The sequence below is a fragment of the Meles meles genome, chromosome 2 (genome assembly GCF_922984935.1).
Source record: "Meles meles chromosome 2, mMelMel3.1 paternal haplotype, whole genome shotgun sequence".
NCBI lineage: Eukaryota > Metazoa > Chordata > Mammalia > Carnivora > Mustelidae > Meles > Meles meles.
In genome coordinates, this window is record NC_060067.1 from 122,819,560 (window position 1) to 122,832,561 (window position 13,002).

The window sequence follows — 13,002 nt, forward strand, 5'->3', positions numbered from 1 at the left end:
GAGAGAGATTTTACTTTCTTGCTTCGCCTTTTCTCATTTTGCCCCTCCCTGTGTACCCTCTGCCCTAACTTACTGGTTTTAAGTTCTGGATGATAACTGGCAATAGCAGAGAAGCCATTGTAATTCCACCTTGAATTCTGGGTTTCTCTGGATTCTTAGTCTGAGAAGTGTCAGCTCTTTAAACCATGTTGTTCATTTCATGTTGAACCATCCTGTTTTGAAAGCCAGTATTTCTTACCATTATAAAGCAACCATGTTTATAAGAATAAGGCAAGGCTTCCTGTTTAGAAACATGCTCCTTTGATGGGAGTCACTGAAACTGAGCCAGCATATTTCGAAACATTCATTCTTGAACTGGCATTTCACTTCTGGAAATTTATTCATATTTATAAATAAGAGTAACTGTGTTTTGTAAAAGAAACCCTTTCTTTTGAGGTTTCTGGCAGTTCAGCTTTTTTTTTTTTTTCCAAATATGGTATATGAAAGAATAAAAAAGAAACCAATTTGCATGTTTCCCATATTAAAACAATCTAGAATGATTTACAATACAAATCAGTAGGATTCTAGTAGATGAATGCAAATTAGACCTTTTAAATCAAAAACTAAATTAATCATTGAATTATAATTGCAAAGTAATATTACCATGCATTAAGTAGCAGCGAGTGGCACTGTTAGTTCAGTTGCATAGCAGAGAGGGCCCTGACATTCTGTGCTCTCCCTATTGCTGTTTTAAAACACTAATGATCATGAGACTGGCCTCTGAGCCAGTCAGTGAAAGGTCAGACCATTGCTCTACAGCGTAGGCAACCAAGTGTTTTCATTTATTTGCTGTTCTATTCCTATCTTCTTGTTTATCTTCATTTCATTTTTGTTTTCAGTTGACATGTGGTCAGTAGGGTGCATCATGGGAGAAATGATAAAAGGTGCAGTGCTGTTTCCTGGCACTGATCGTATCCTTCTTAGCAGCCAGTGGTCTCCCTGGGTGTCATTCTCAAATCAATTCCCTTTGGTCTAACACAACACTGCTGATGGTATATACTCACCGTCTTTAGAGGGGTTCTAAGGGACTCCAATGTCAAATATTTAACAGCTGGCATCGTGGTAGAGTAACCTAGTCTCCTGGATAGATCTTATGTGGATAATACAGTATCAGACATTCAGCATGCTTTCAAAAGGTCTGCCTTAAAATTCAGTCCTATGAAATTAACAGTGATATGCTCTTCTCTATTGTTTCTTTCTTTTTTGGGGAGAGTAGATGTTTTAAAATTAAGTTATTTTCATAACTAGATAATCAATGACAAAATATTTCAGTTTTAAGACTGGAGATTTATGCTTTTAAGAAATATTCACTTGACATGGAAATCTTTAACCAGTTAGATTCTTTTTCACCCTAAAAACGTGGGAGATTTATATTAACACATATGAATTTCATTTTAAAATTGACCAACATCTTTTAAAATTCTTTTTGTCATTTACTTCATTTCTAGGACTAATAAGTCCAATTCCTGTTCTTGTTTTTTCTACATTATTAACATTATTAACAAGTGCAAAAATTAAAACCTCATTAGTTAATAATGATTATTAAAACTTCTGAAGAAACAAATTTCTGTCACTTGAATAAGTAAAAGTGATCTTAGGCAGCTAATAGTTAACAAGTAAAGATTCCAGGAGCTCATCGGTATTAAATAGATACAGACACTGTGTTATTGTTATATGGGTGTGTAATTATTTATTTTCTTAAGTTGGTTAAATATTCTACACCCAGTCACTTATGAGGATATTATGTCTTCATCATATTAAAGATAAAGCCTCTGCTTAAATGACTGATTCAAAAATAAAATCAAACCTATAATAATGGGGTTTTAATGTATAATTAAAGTAAATCTAATTACTAATATAGTGTATCCTAACCATATTACGATTAGCTATTTGCTTTGAGGAATAACATATTACTTATATGGATATATATAGTTTTATACAAATACTCTCTGTGTGTATTAAAGGACCAGTTTGGGAAATGACTGAGTTAGGCACTCAATTAATTTTTATTGAATATAAGAACTAACCTAAAATGGTTTATTTTGTAAAAATAAAACTGCACTGTTTTTACTTCTATTCTTTTTTCTAGTCTTATTTATGACACATTTATTTTTTAAAGTTTTTGTCTATATTGCAGTTTTGTCTTCTAAATATTCAGTTTATTAAATAACATCAATAAATTTACCACATTCATGTTTATGTTAATGTTGTTTAAAAGTCAGTTGGCTTGATAAAACTAAATTTCTTCAGATTTCTGAGAAACAGGATTTTTTTTTTCATTTCCAAGGGATTTTAAACTTTACTTTGGTCTTTGGACATCAACATGAAACAGTTCTTAAGTTTTGGCTAATTTTAGGCATTTGATGAAAATAGACTCAATCTGTTAACTTTGTACTCTGCTTTTTCAGTTCATTGTGGTGACTGAAATGAATATTTGCCACCTCTAAATTAAAATAATTGATTTTCACTACTTTCCTCTCATTTTCTATTTAAAAAATCAAATCAGGTTTCTACAACGGAGTTAATAAGTGCTGATTAACATTTCTTTGAATACATTTTTGGGGAGAAGTTGCTTGGGTATCATTTCTAATTTGGATGTTAAAATCCTTTGTAAGTAAAGCTTTAGGCTGCTACTAATGTTAAAAACTCATAGTAGATGAGCTTTCAATGCCTACACTTGATATTTTTATATTGACTTATTTCTGGGGTTCTTCTTATAAGGATCTATTTGTAAATTTCTTGAAGGACAAATGCTAATTATTTTCTAAAGTGGCTTCTCTGAGTGTAGGATGTGGTCTTTTAATGATTTCAAACATGTTAGTTAAAGTTTAAGTCATTCTTTTTCAAGCAAAAAAATTATGAACACTGACTCTCATAAGGTTAAACATTTAAAATGCAAGATAGATTATTTTTTAAATTCTCTATTATTAGAAATGAGTTCTCTGAAGAGGCAATAAAATTGTATCTAAATTTATTAGTTAAATAGAGCCTTTAAAATGGAGTTAGAGATATACAATATGTATATACATGTGGATACAATATGTATCCATACAATACATCATAAGACGATCATATTATTTAAATCAACATATTCTTACTTATATCCTTACTTATATGAAGGGATTCTCAAAATAAATGATTGCTAGAAATCCCTTGCAATATGAGCTATGCATGTCTTCTTAATATATAAACCAATTCAACAACAAAATTTAAAATATTAATAAGACATTATCCCCTTTATCCTTTACATCTAAAATATTTCAGCATGCTATTTTTAGCATTAAGAACTTTAGATAGCTAAATGCTGTTTTAAAAATGTTACATATTTATATGCTACTTTATTAGTAAATATATTTAAAAATATATATTAATGAATTTTTTCAAATCAAATGTTTCTAACTCTCTACAGAAGGATCAGAACTCAACTACTGAGATAATTTTGGGAGATCAAATGAATTTCATTATAGCAGAAATTCTTACTTTAAGAATTACAAAATATATCATCAAGTGAATTGATATTAAATATACAGCTTTTTAAAAAATATTTTATTTATTTGACAGAGAGAAATCACAACTAGGCAGAGAGGCAGGCAGAGAGAGAGAGGAAGCAGGCTCTCTGCGGAGCAGAGAGCCTGATGTGGGGCTCGATCCCAGGACCCTGGGATCATGACCTGAGCCGAAGGTAGAGGCTTTAACCCACTGAGCCACCCAGGTGCCCCTTAAATATACAGCTTTTGAAGATCAAAAAATGAATACACATATACTATCACTCAGATTAAAAAATAGAATATTACCAATACCTTTGAGTCTTTTTGTGTCTCCCCAGTCATGTCCTTCACTCTCCCCAGAGATACTAAATATATATTTTTACAGTCTTCTTGACTTTCTTTATATTTTACCACAGGTATATTTATTTCTAAGCAGCATATGGTTTAGTTTTATATGTTTTACATATTACACAAGACACATTATTTTGCTACTTGCTTTTTGAAGTTAACATTAAATTTTTGAGATTTGTTTATGTTGATCAATTAGATAGTTTATTCATTTTCATTGACGTAAAGTATTGCAGTCTCAATATTCCATAGTGAATTCATTCTCCTATAAATAGGCTTTGGAATATATTCAGGTTTTTTGTTTTTGTTTTTGCTTTTATAAACAATGAAGCTATGAATATGTATCTCATGGGAGATACAAGGGAAAGAAGCACATGGGAAAGGTTTTTTTTTTGTTTTTTTTTTTAATGATAAATGCTTGGGTGCATAGGGGTGCACAATTTAAACCTGACAATGTAACATCAGATTGAATTCTAGAGTAGCATAAATAAATATAACTGTCTACTCCCTATCATCACTAACTCTTGGTATTGTCAGATTTGTTTTTAAATTTGTTACCAATCTCTTGGATATAAAATAGTATTTTATTGGAGGCTAATTTATATTTTCTTAACTACAAGGAAGGTTAAGCATCTTTTCTAGTGTTTATTGGCCATTAATATTTTCCCCTTGGTAAAGTTTCTTCTTAAACATTTTTATTGTATTTTTAAAAAGTGATTAGTAAGAGTTCATTATATATTCTGACAAATATTTTTGTCAGTTTCTATGTATTGCAAATATCTTTTCCCTTTATTTAGGTAGTTTTCCCATTTTATTTTATGGTGATTTTGTACTTTGGCAATCTTTTTTTTTAGTGTGCATGTATTTTTATGTCTTAAGAATCCTTTTATGCTTTTATATTCTCTTGTAATTTTACTATAATGGTTTTAAAGGTTAATCTTTTACATTTAAGCATTAGTTCACTTGGAATTGATTTTTGTGTTTAGTGTTAAAGAGGGATCTAATTTATTTTATTTCAATTCCATTTATTGGCTAGCTTATTCTTTCTTTACTGGTCTATAAGACTTACTGTCCTAAATTTCCACCTACTGAGGGAGAGAGTTTTAGATTCTGGGCCCTTTATTTTGTTGCACTGGTCTCTTTCTCTATCTTTATACCACTACTACCTTTTCTTAATAAAAATGTATAATATATACATATATCAGGTAAGGTAAATATTTTTGCCTTCTTCAGGTATCTTAGCTATTAACGAATCATTGCTTTTCCATGAACATTTTAGAATTGGCTTGTTAAGATTCCTACTAGTATTTATACTGTAGCTATTATTATTATTGTAGCAAATATTATTTAATCAATATTTTATATATAATAAATAACTATATATAATATATTATATTATATGTAATATAATATATTATATATATTATATATTATATATATAACATATATATAATATATAATAAATAACAATCCAATGATTATTATTAAATCCATAGTTCAATAGGTGGGAAATTGCCTTTTTAATTTGGATGATATTTATCTTTCTCCTGAACACACAAGGATCTTAGCATAAACTAATTTAGGTTATTATTATACCAACTTAAATATGTTATCTGTACCCAGTATTTTAGTTCTTTTTCTTTAACCTCATGAATTGACAATATTATTATAATATTGTATACAGTTAGAGTTTATTTAGATTTACCTTTATATGAAAGAATTCTCTTGGCTTACCACTACTTCTTGCAATTTGGCCCTTTAAGCTTATTTACTTTTTTTTCAACTTTAAAAATCAGGTTTATTTTTCCACATCAACAACAAATAATATGAAAATAAAAATATGAATATAATGTCTCATCATCATATTAAATCAAATAAAATAGACCTTTGGTTTCCAGTTCCACATGTAAGAAGCTTAGAAGTCATCACTCCATTCTAAGAAGAAGTAAAAAGGCTGAACAGCTCTCTTGGATCTGCAAGAGTGGGAAGACGCAGAGAAAGCTACTGCCCCCAACCAAGAGAAACAGACAAACACAGGGATTTATGTCAAGGGTAGAAAAATATGAACTATAATTAACAAATTTCTAAAAACTCAGTGTAGACACCTCTCAGATTTAAAAACTCCAGGGAGAGTCAGTCATATGGGACCACAACATCATTAGATTTACCTCCAGGAACTTGATCATTTTCCAGAAAATATCTGAGAAAGATTGCCTCATTTTTCCCATAGCGGGAAAAGGAACCATTTTGAAATATACCAGAACACTCTGTTTTTCTTATTTCTTTTTGTTTACCTTTTTAAAGTTTTTTAATTTCATTTTTTTTAAAAGATTTTATTTATTTGTTTGACAGACAGATCACAAGTAGGCAGAGAGGCAGGCAGATAGAGAGAGGAGGAAGCAGGCTCCTTGCTGAGCAGAGAGCCCAATGCAGGACTCGATCCCAGGACCCTGGGATCATGACCTGAGCTGAAGGCAGAGGCTTAACCCACTGAGCCACCCAGGCATCCCAAGTTTTTTCATTTTAATTCCAATGTAGTTAACATACAGTGTTCTATTAATTTCAGGTGTACAATAGAGTGATTCAACAATTTTATACATTACTCAGTGTTCTTTTTTTAATTTACTTTTATATTGTGTTATCTTAGTCACCATGCAGTGACTAAGTGACCATTAATTTTTTAAAAATATTTTATTTATTTGAGAGAGAGAGTGAAAGAGAGAGCGTGAGAGGGGAGAGGGTCAGAGGAAGAAGCAGACTCCCGCCGAGCAGGGAGTCTGATGCAGGACTTGATCTTGGGACTCCAGACTTATGACCTGAGCCGAAGGCAGTCGCTTAACCAACTGAGCCACCCAGGCACCCATATAATTAGTTTTTGATTTAGTGTTTAATGATTCATTAGTTATGTATAACACCCAGTGCTCCATGCAGTCCATGTGCCTCCTTAATACCTATCACCAGGCTCACCCATCCCCCTACTCCCCTCCCTTCTAAAACTCTCAATTCGTTTCCCAGAGTCTATAGTGTCTTATGATTCATCTCCCACTCCGATTTCTCTCCCTTCATTTTTCCCTTCTCCTAATGTTCTCCGTGTTATTCCTTATGCATCCACAATTAAGTGAAACCATATGATAATTGACTTTCTCCGTTTGATTTATTTCACTCAGCATAATCTCTTCCAGTCCCATCCAAGCTGATGCAAAAGTTGAGTATTCTTCCTTTCTGATGACTGAGTAATATTCCATTGTGTATAATGGACCACATCTTCTTTATCTATTTGTCTGTTGAAGTGCATCTTGGCTCTTTCCACAGTTTGGCTATTGTGGATGTTGCTGCTATGAACACTCAGTGCTGTTCTTGATAAGTGTACTCTTCAAGCCCCATCAGCTACTTCATCCATCCTCCTTCTCCCTTGACTCTGGTAAACATCAGTTTGTCCTCTATAGTTTAGATTCTGTTTCTTGGCTAACTGTGCTGCTTCTCTCCGATCCGTGGTGGGAAGCACCTTCCCCACAGGACATCAGTGCAAGCCTGAATAAGAAAAACAATTTCTTCCTCCTAAGCCATGGCTCATCAGTTGTACAGAAATATCTCTTTGGGAAACAGTCTCTAGGGAAGACTTAATGAGCTCATACACTCTCAACAGATCACCTCCCACCCCCTCCACAACTTGCCCTTCAAGTTCTACCTCATTTTGATAAAACTATAAATTCAGTATTGATGCAGAGGGTCAGGAACAGAGTCAATTTCAGGGGCTCTCTCAATACAAACAGATTCTGTGATAACGAGTGGAATTTTGTATTGAACAATGTTGAATTCAGAAAGGTGACAGAACTTACTAAAGTGGATAAAGTGAAAATTGTATCCACTGATGATAAAGATACTGGCTCCAATGCTACAGAATGAATAGAAAAAAATGGCTTTTTATGCTGTCTTCTTTTATTATTCATCTCTTTTTTGAAGAGAAGCATAGCAGAGACATTTTTTTAATTTATTCTAGCATCACAGAAATGACTGCTCTGTGCTATATATACTATCAGAATTCTAGTAGAAAGAGGCTTATAACTATAGCCTCTATTACCTTTTCAGCATGAAGAGAGTTGTTTTTTTTTTTAATATTGTTGCCTTCCTAAGAACATTCTTGAATAAACTCATTTTAACCCCCCCACAAAAAGAACCTGTTTCTTGGTTTGTCTCTTTTTTTTTTCTTTGCTCCTTTGTTTTGTTTCTTAAATTCCACATATGAGTGAAATACCACAAATGGTATTTGACTTTATTGACTTATTTTGATTAGCATTATATTCTCCATCCATGTCGTTGCAAATAGAAAAATTTCATTCTTTTTATGACTGAATAATATTCCATTGTATATACACTTCTTTTTATCCATTCATCTGCTGATGGACATTTGGACTGCTTCCATAATTTGGCTATTGTAAATCATGCTGCAGTAAGCATGGGGTGCATGTATCCATTTGAATTAGTTTTTGTATTCTTTGGATAAATACCCAGTAGTGCAATTACTGGATCATAGGGTGGTTCTATTTTTAACTTCTTGAGGAACCTCCATACTATTTTCCATAGTGGCTGCACCAGTTTGCATTCCCATCAATAAAGCATGAGAATTCCCATTTCTCCACTTCTTCATCCACATTTTTTTCTTGGGTTTTTGATTTTAGCCATTGACAGGTGTGAGGTGATTTTGTTGTAGTTCTGATTTGCATTTCTCTGATGAGTGATGTTGAGCATCTTTTCATGTCTCTGTTGGTCATATATATGTCTTCTTTGGAAAAATGTTTGTTCATTTCTTCTGCCCATTTTTTGTAATGTTTTAATATTTTTTTATTAATGAATGACATTTATTTACATGGATACATTTTAATTAAGTTGTAGTTCAGAAAGTTCTCTATTTTTATTTTTTAGGCTTACAAGATTTTTTTTCCTCATCATAGCACATATCTTTCCCAGTGTCCATCACCCAGCCACCTCACCCCTCCCACTCCCTCCCTTCCAGCAACCCTCAGTTTGTTTCCTGAGATTGAGTTTTTTATGGTTTGTCTCCCTCTTTGCCCATTTTGAAATTGCTTGTGAGTGTTGATTTATGTCAGTTTTTTATGTATTTTGGATACTAACCCTTCATTGGATGTATCATTTACAAATATCTTCTTCCAGTGTAGGTTACCTTTTACTTTTGTTGATTGTTTCCTTTGCTGTGCAGAATCTTTTTATCTTGATGTAGTCCCAACAGTTTTTTACTCTTATTTCCCTTGCCTCAGGAGATATATCTAGAAAAAGCGGCTATGACTGATATCAGAGACATTATCAGTGCTCTCTTCTATGATTTTTATGGTTTCAGATTCACATTTAGGTCTTTAGTTGATTTTGATTTTATTTTTGCATACAGTCTAAAAAAGTGGTCCACTTTTGTTCTTTTGCATGTAGCTGTACAGTTTTCCCAACACCATTTGTTGCCTTTTCCTCATTGCATATTCTTTCCTCTTTTATCAAAGATTAATTGACCACAGAATTGTGGATTTATTTCTTGATTTTGTATTCTGATCCATTGATCTGTGTGTCTATTTTTGTGTTGGTACCATACTGCTTTGATAACTATAGCTTTGTAGTATAAATTGAAGTCTGGAATTGTGATACTGTCAGTTTTGTCTTTCTTTCTTTCTTTTTCGGGGGGGGGAAGGGCAGAGGGTGAGAGAGAGAGTATCTTAAAATTTTTTTTTTTTTTTTTTAGTATCTTAAAATCTTAAACTCTGTCTCACAACCCTGAGATCATAATCTGAGCCAATATAGGAATTGGATGCTTAACTGACTAAGCCACCCAGGTGCCTCTGTTTTTCTTTTATTTTCTTTTTTTAAAGGACTTTATTTGATGGAGAGAGAGACACAACGAGAGAGGGAACACAAACAGGGAGAGTGGGACGGAGAAGCAGGCTCCCCACTAAGCAAGGAGCCCAGTGCAGGGCTTGATACCAGGACCCTGGGATCAGGACCTGAGCCCAATGCAGATGCTTAACAACTGAGCCATTCAGGCAACCCATGTTTTTCTTTTTCAAGATTGATTTGGCTATTTGGAGTCTTTTGTGGTTTCATACAAATTTTAGGATTGTATGTTCCAGTTCTGTGAAAAACGCTATTGGTATTTTGATAGGGATTGCATTAAATCCGTAAATTGCTTTGTAATTGGTAATGTGGGCATTTTAACAGTATTTGCTCTTCTAACCTATGTGCATGGAATGTCTCAATTTCTCTGTGCTGTTTTGAATTTCTTTCATCAACGTTTTCTAGTTTTTGGAGTCTTTCACCTCTTTGGTTAGGTTCTTTTTCCTAGGTAGTTTATTGTTTTTGGTGCAATTGTAAATGGGATTATTTCTTTAATTTCCTTTCTGCTGTTTCATTATTGGTGTATATAAATGCAACTGATTGGGGCACCTGGGTGTCTCAGTAGTTTAAGCCTCTTCCTTAGGCTCAGGTCATGGTCTCAGGGTCCCAGGATCGAGGCCAGCATCAGGCTCTCTGCTCAGCAGGGAGCCTGCTTCCCTCTCTCTCTGCCTGCTTCTCTGCCTGCTTGTTATCTCTCTCTGTCAAATAAATAAATAAAATCTTTAGAAAAATTAAGCAATAAATGCAACTGATTTCTGTATGTTGATTTTGTATCCTTGGACTTTATTGAGTTAATTTATCAGTTCTAATAGTTTTTTTGGTGGAGTCTTTCAGGGTTTTCTATATATAGTATCCTGCCATCTGCAAATAATAAAAGTTTTACTTCCTTTTTTACTAATTTGGATGCCTTTAATTTATTTTTGTTGTCTGTTGCTGTGGCTAGGACCTCCAGTACCATCTTGAATAAAAGTGGTGAGCATGAACATCCTTGTCTTGTTCCTGACCTTAGGGGAAAAGCTCTCATTTTCCCCCATTGAGGTTATGTTAGCTGTGGGTGTTTTGTATATGGCTTTTATTATGTTGGGATATGTTCCATCCAAACCTACTTTGTTGTGGGTTTTTATCATGAATAGATGCTGTACTTTGTCAAATGCTTTTTCAGTGTCTATTGAAATGATTATATGGTTTTTATCCTTTCTCTTCTTGATGTGATGTATTTTGAGATTATTTATTTACTCTAAAGAATATCCTTTAAAATTTCTTTAGTAAAGGTCTTTGATGATAAAACATTTTTTTTTTTTTCTTTTTGAATGGGGTTCCCTTACTTGACAGATAGTTTTGTTGGATATGGAACTTTAGATTAACATGTTATTTTCTTCCAGCTTTTTAAAGATACTATTCTACTGGCTTTTTGTTTACAGTATTTCTGGTGAATAAGGAGCTATCAGTTTAATAGCCATCTTTGGACATAGTCTGTCCTTTTTGTCTGCTTTCATTTTTTTTTTTCCCCTTGGTCTTTGATTACTTGCTGTTCCTCTGCCATGTAACTTGGTGTGGATATATTTCTTTTCTTTTCTTTCTTATTTATCTCCCTTGGGACTAAATGTGTTTCACAAATTCCAACCTATCTACAATTCCTGGAATTTCTTAGTTTTCATTTCCTTGAATATTTTCTCTCTCCTGTTCTTTATATTATCTCCATAGTAAAACTCTGGTTGAACTTAAAGTAGACATTCATTTCTTTAACAAGTACTGTTGAGCGCTTACTATGTGCTGGACACTTGTTTCCAAGCATTTATCAGTAAACAGAACTGACTGAAAACTTGCCATGATGAAATTTACAATAGAAGACTATTAGAAGGGATTATGACTAAGGAATAAGAGGGTTGAAGGGCTAGTATGGCGGCGAGATAGTCTCTGTTTTTTTAAAATTTAAACATAAAAAGTTTTGTCCAGTATGCCTCATATAGATGTTTTCTTGATCTCCTATAAACCTGATTGTCCCTTCTTAATCTGCCTTTTTTATAGTCTCATGTCCCAAAATGGATTTAATCAAAGTGTCTCAAAGCACAGACTACAGCTTTCCAAAACTCCCATTGAGTAGAATTTGTATTTCTGTTGGTCTTAGTTGTTTTTATTACCTCCTTTCTTTAAAGTCATTGTATTTACCAATTTTAAAAGGATTTTGATATTTTTCAGCTATAAAATACAGATATCAAATTAAATTATCCCCAAGGCCTCTTCCCATTTTCAAAATGCAGGTAGGGTCACATCAAGTCTTTATGAGGCCAGATTATCGTATAGCTTGAGGAAGGTATTTTGTAAAAACACAATTTATTTATATAATGAATATCAAATTAGATAAAGAATCTTATAAGGGGTTTGTGCAAATGAAGGACCCCAAAAGTAAACCTTTAATAGCTTAATAAAAATTCTACCATTGTGACAACATATTTATACATATTGGATTTCCTTATATGTGAAGTGTCTCTCCATTTTTTGCTTTGTAAGGAAATACAGATTACAGTAATAAATAGATTTATAAGACAAAATGGGTTGTACAGAGATCCATACACATCATGCTTCAAATATCAGCCTTTGGATATTCTGAATCTCATAGTATTCCATTCATAACCTGCTGCCAGTGACCAAATAGCCTTTACTCAAATTGTCAGCTTTCAGTTTTTTAATGTGTTTGGCTCATAATATTTCTTCTTCCTGTGCTCATTTATAATAAAAATAAATGTTAGTTACTATTATGCATTAAGACGCTTATTCATATTTCAGTTACCAGAGTTTGGGGGGTAGCTTTTGAGAGAAAATGAAGATTTTCAAATAAAAAGAGTAAAAAGAATTTTAAAGTAACAGAACAGCTTAAGACATAATTATAAAAATCTGGATCCAGAACTCTGTCATATATAAATTTCTACCCTCATCTTTAAAATTGTCCTCAGAAGTAAGAGTTCTTTTGAGAGCAAATTTTATCTTAAGGAAATACAGAATAATAGCTGAAATAAGCTGTCAAATATTTTGAACATTATATTGAGTAGCTTTTGTATGTTTTATAAGTAGTACCCACAGGTGATAGCAACAATATAATTTTCATCCTTCTCTAGATGATAATGGACAGAACCACTCACTCTTTGCTGGGAGACTGTGTGTCACTTACTATAATTTCTCATCATTTTTCAGGAAAGTGACATGAGCAAGAGGGATAAATATCAGTATTTTT

General features: G+C 32.8%; 1 protein-coding gene and 1 pseudogene across 9 annotated transcripts in view; both read left to right on the forward strand.

Moving 5' to 3' along the window:
* Positions 1–13,002, forward strand: part of MAPK10 (mitogen-activated protein kinase 10) — a 321,579-nt gene that overhangs the window by 247,906 nt on the left and 60,671 nt on the right. The window contains exon 9 of one of the 9 annotated variants that reach the window (XM_045997787.1): positions 879–950. The exons of the other annotated variants lie outside the window; for them this stretch is intronic. Coding sequence (XP_045853743.1) covers positions 879–950 — 72 coding nt within the window. The remainder of the gene's footprint in view (positions 1–878; positions 951–13,002) is intronic. 9 annotated transcript variants of the gene reach the window in all.
* On the forward strand, positions 7,441–7,865 carry LOC123937168 (annotated as a pseudogene).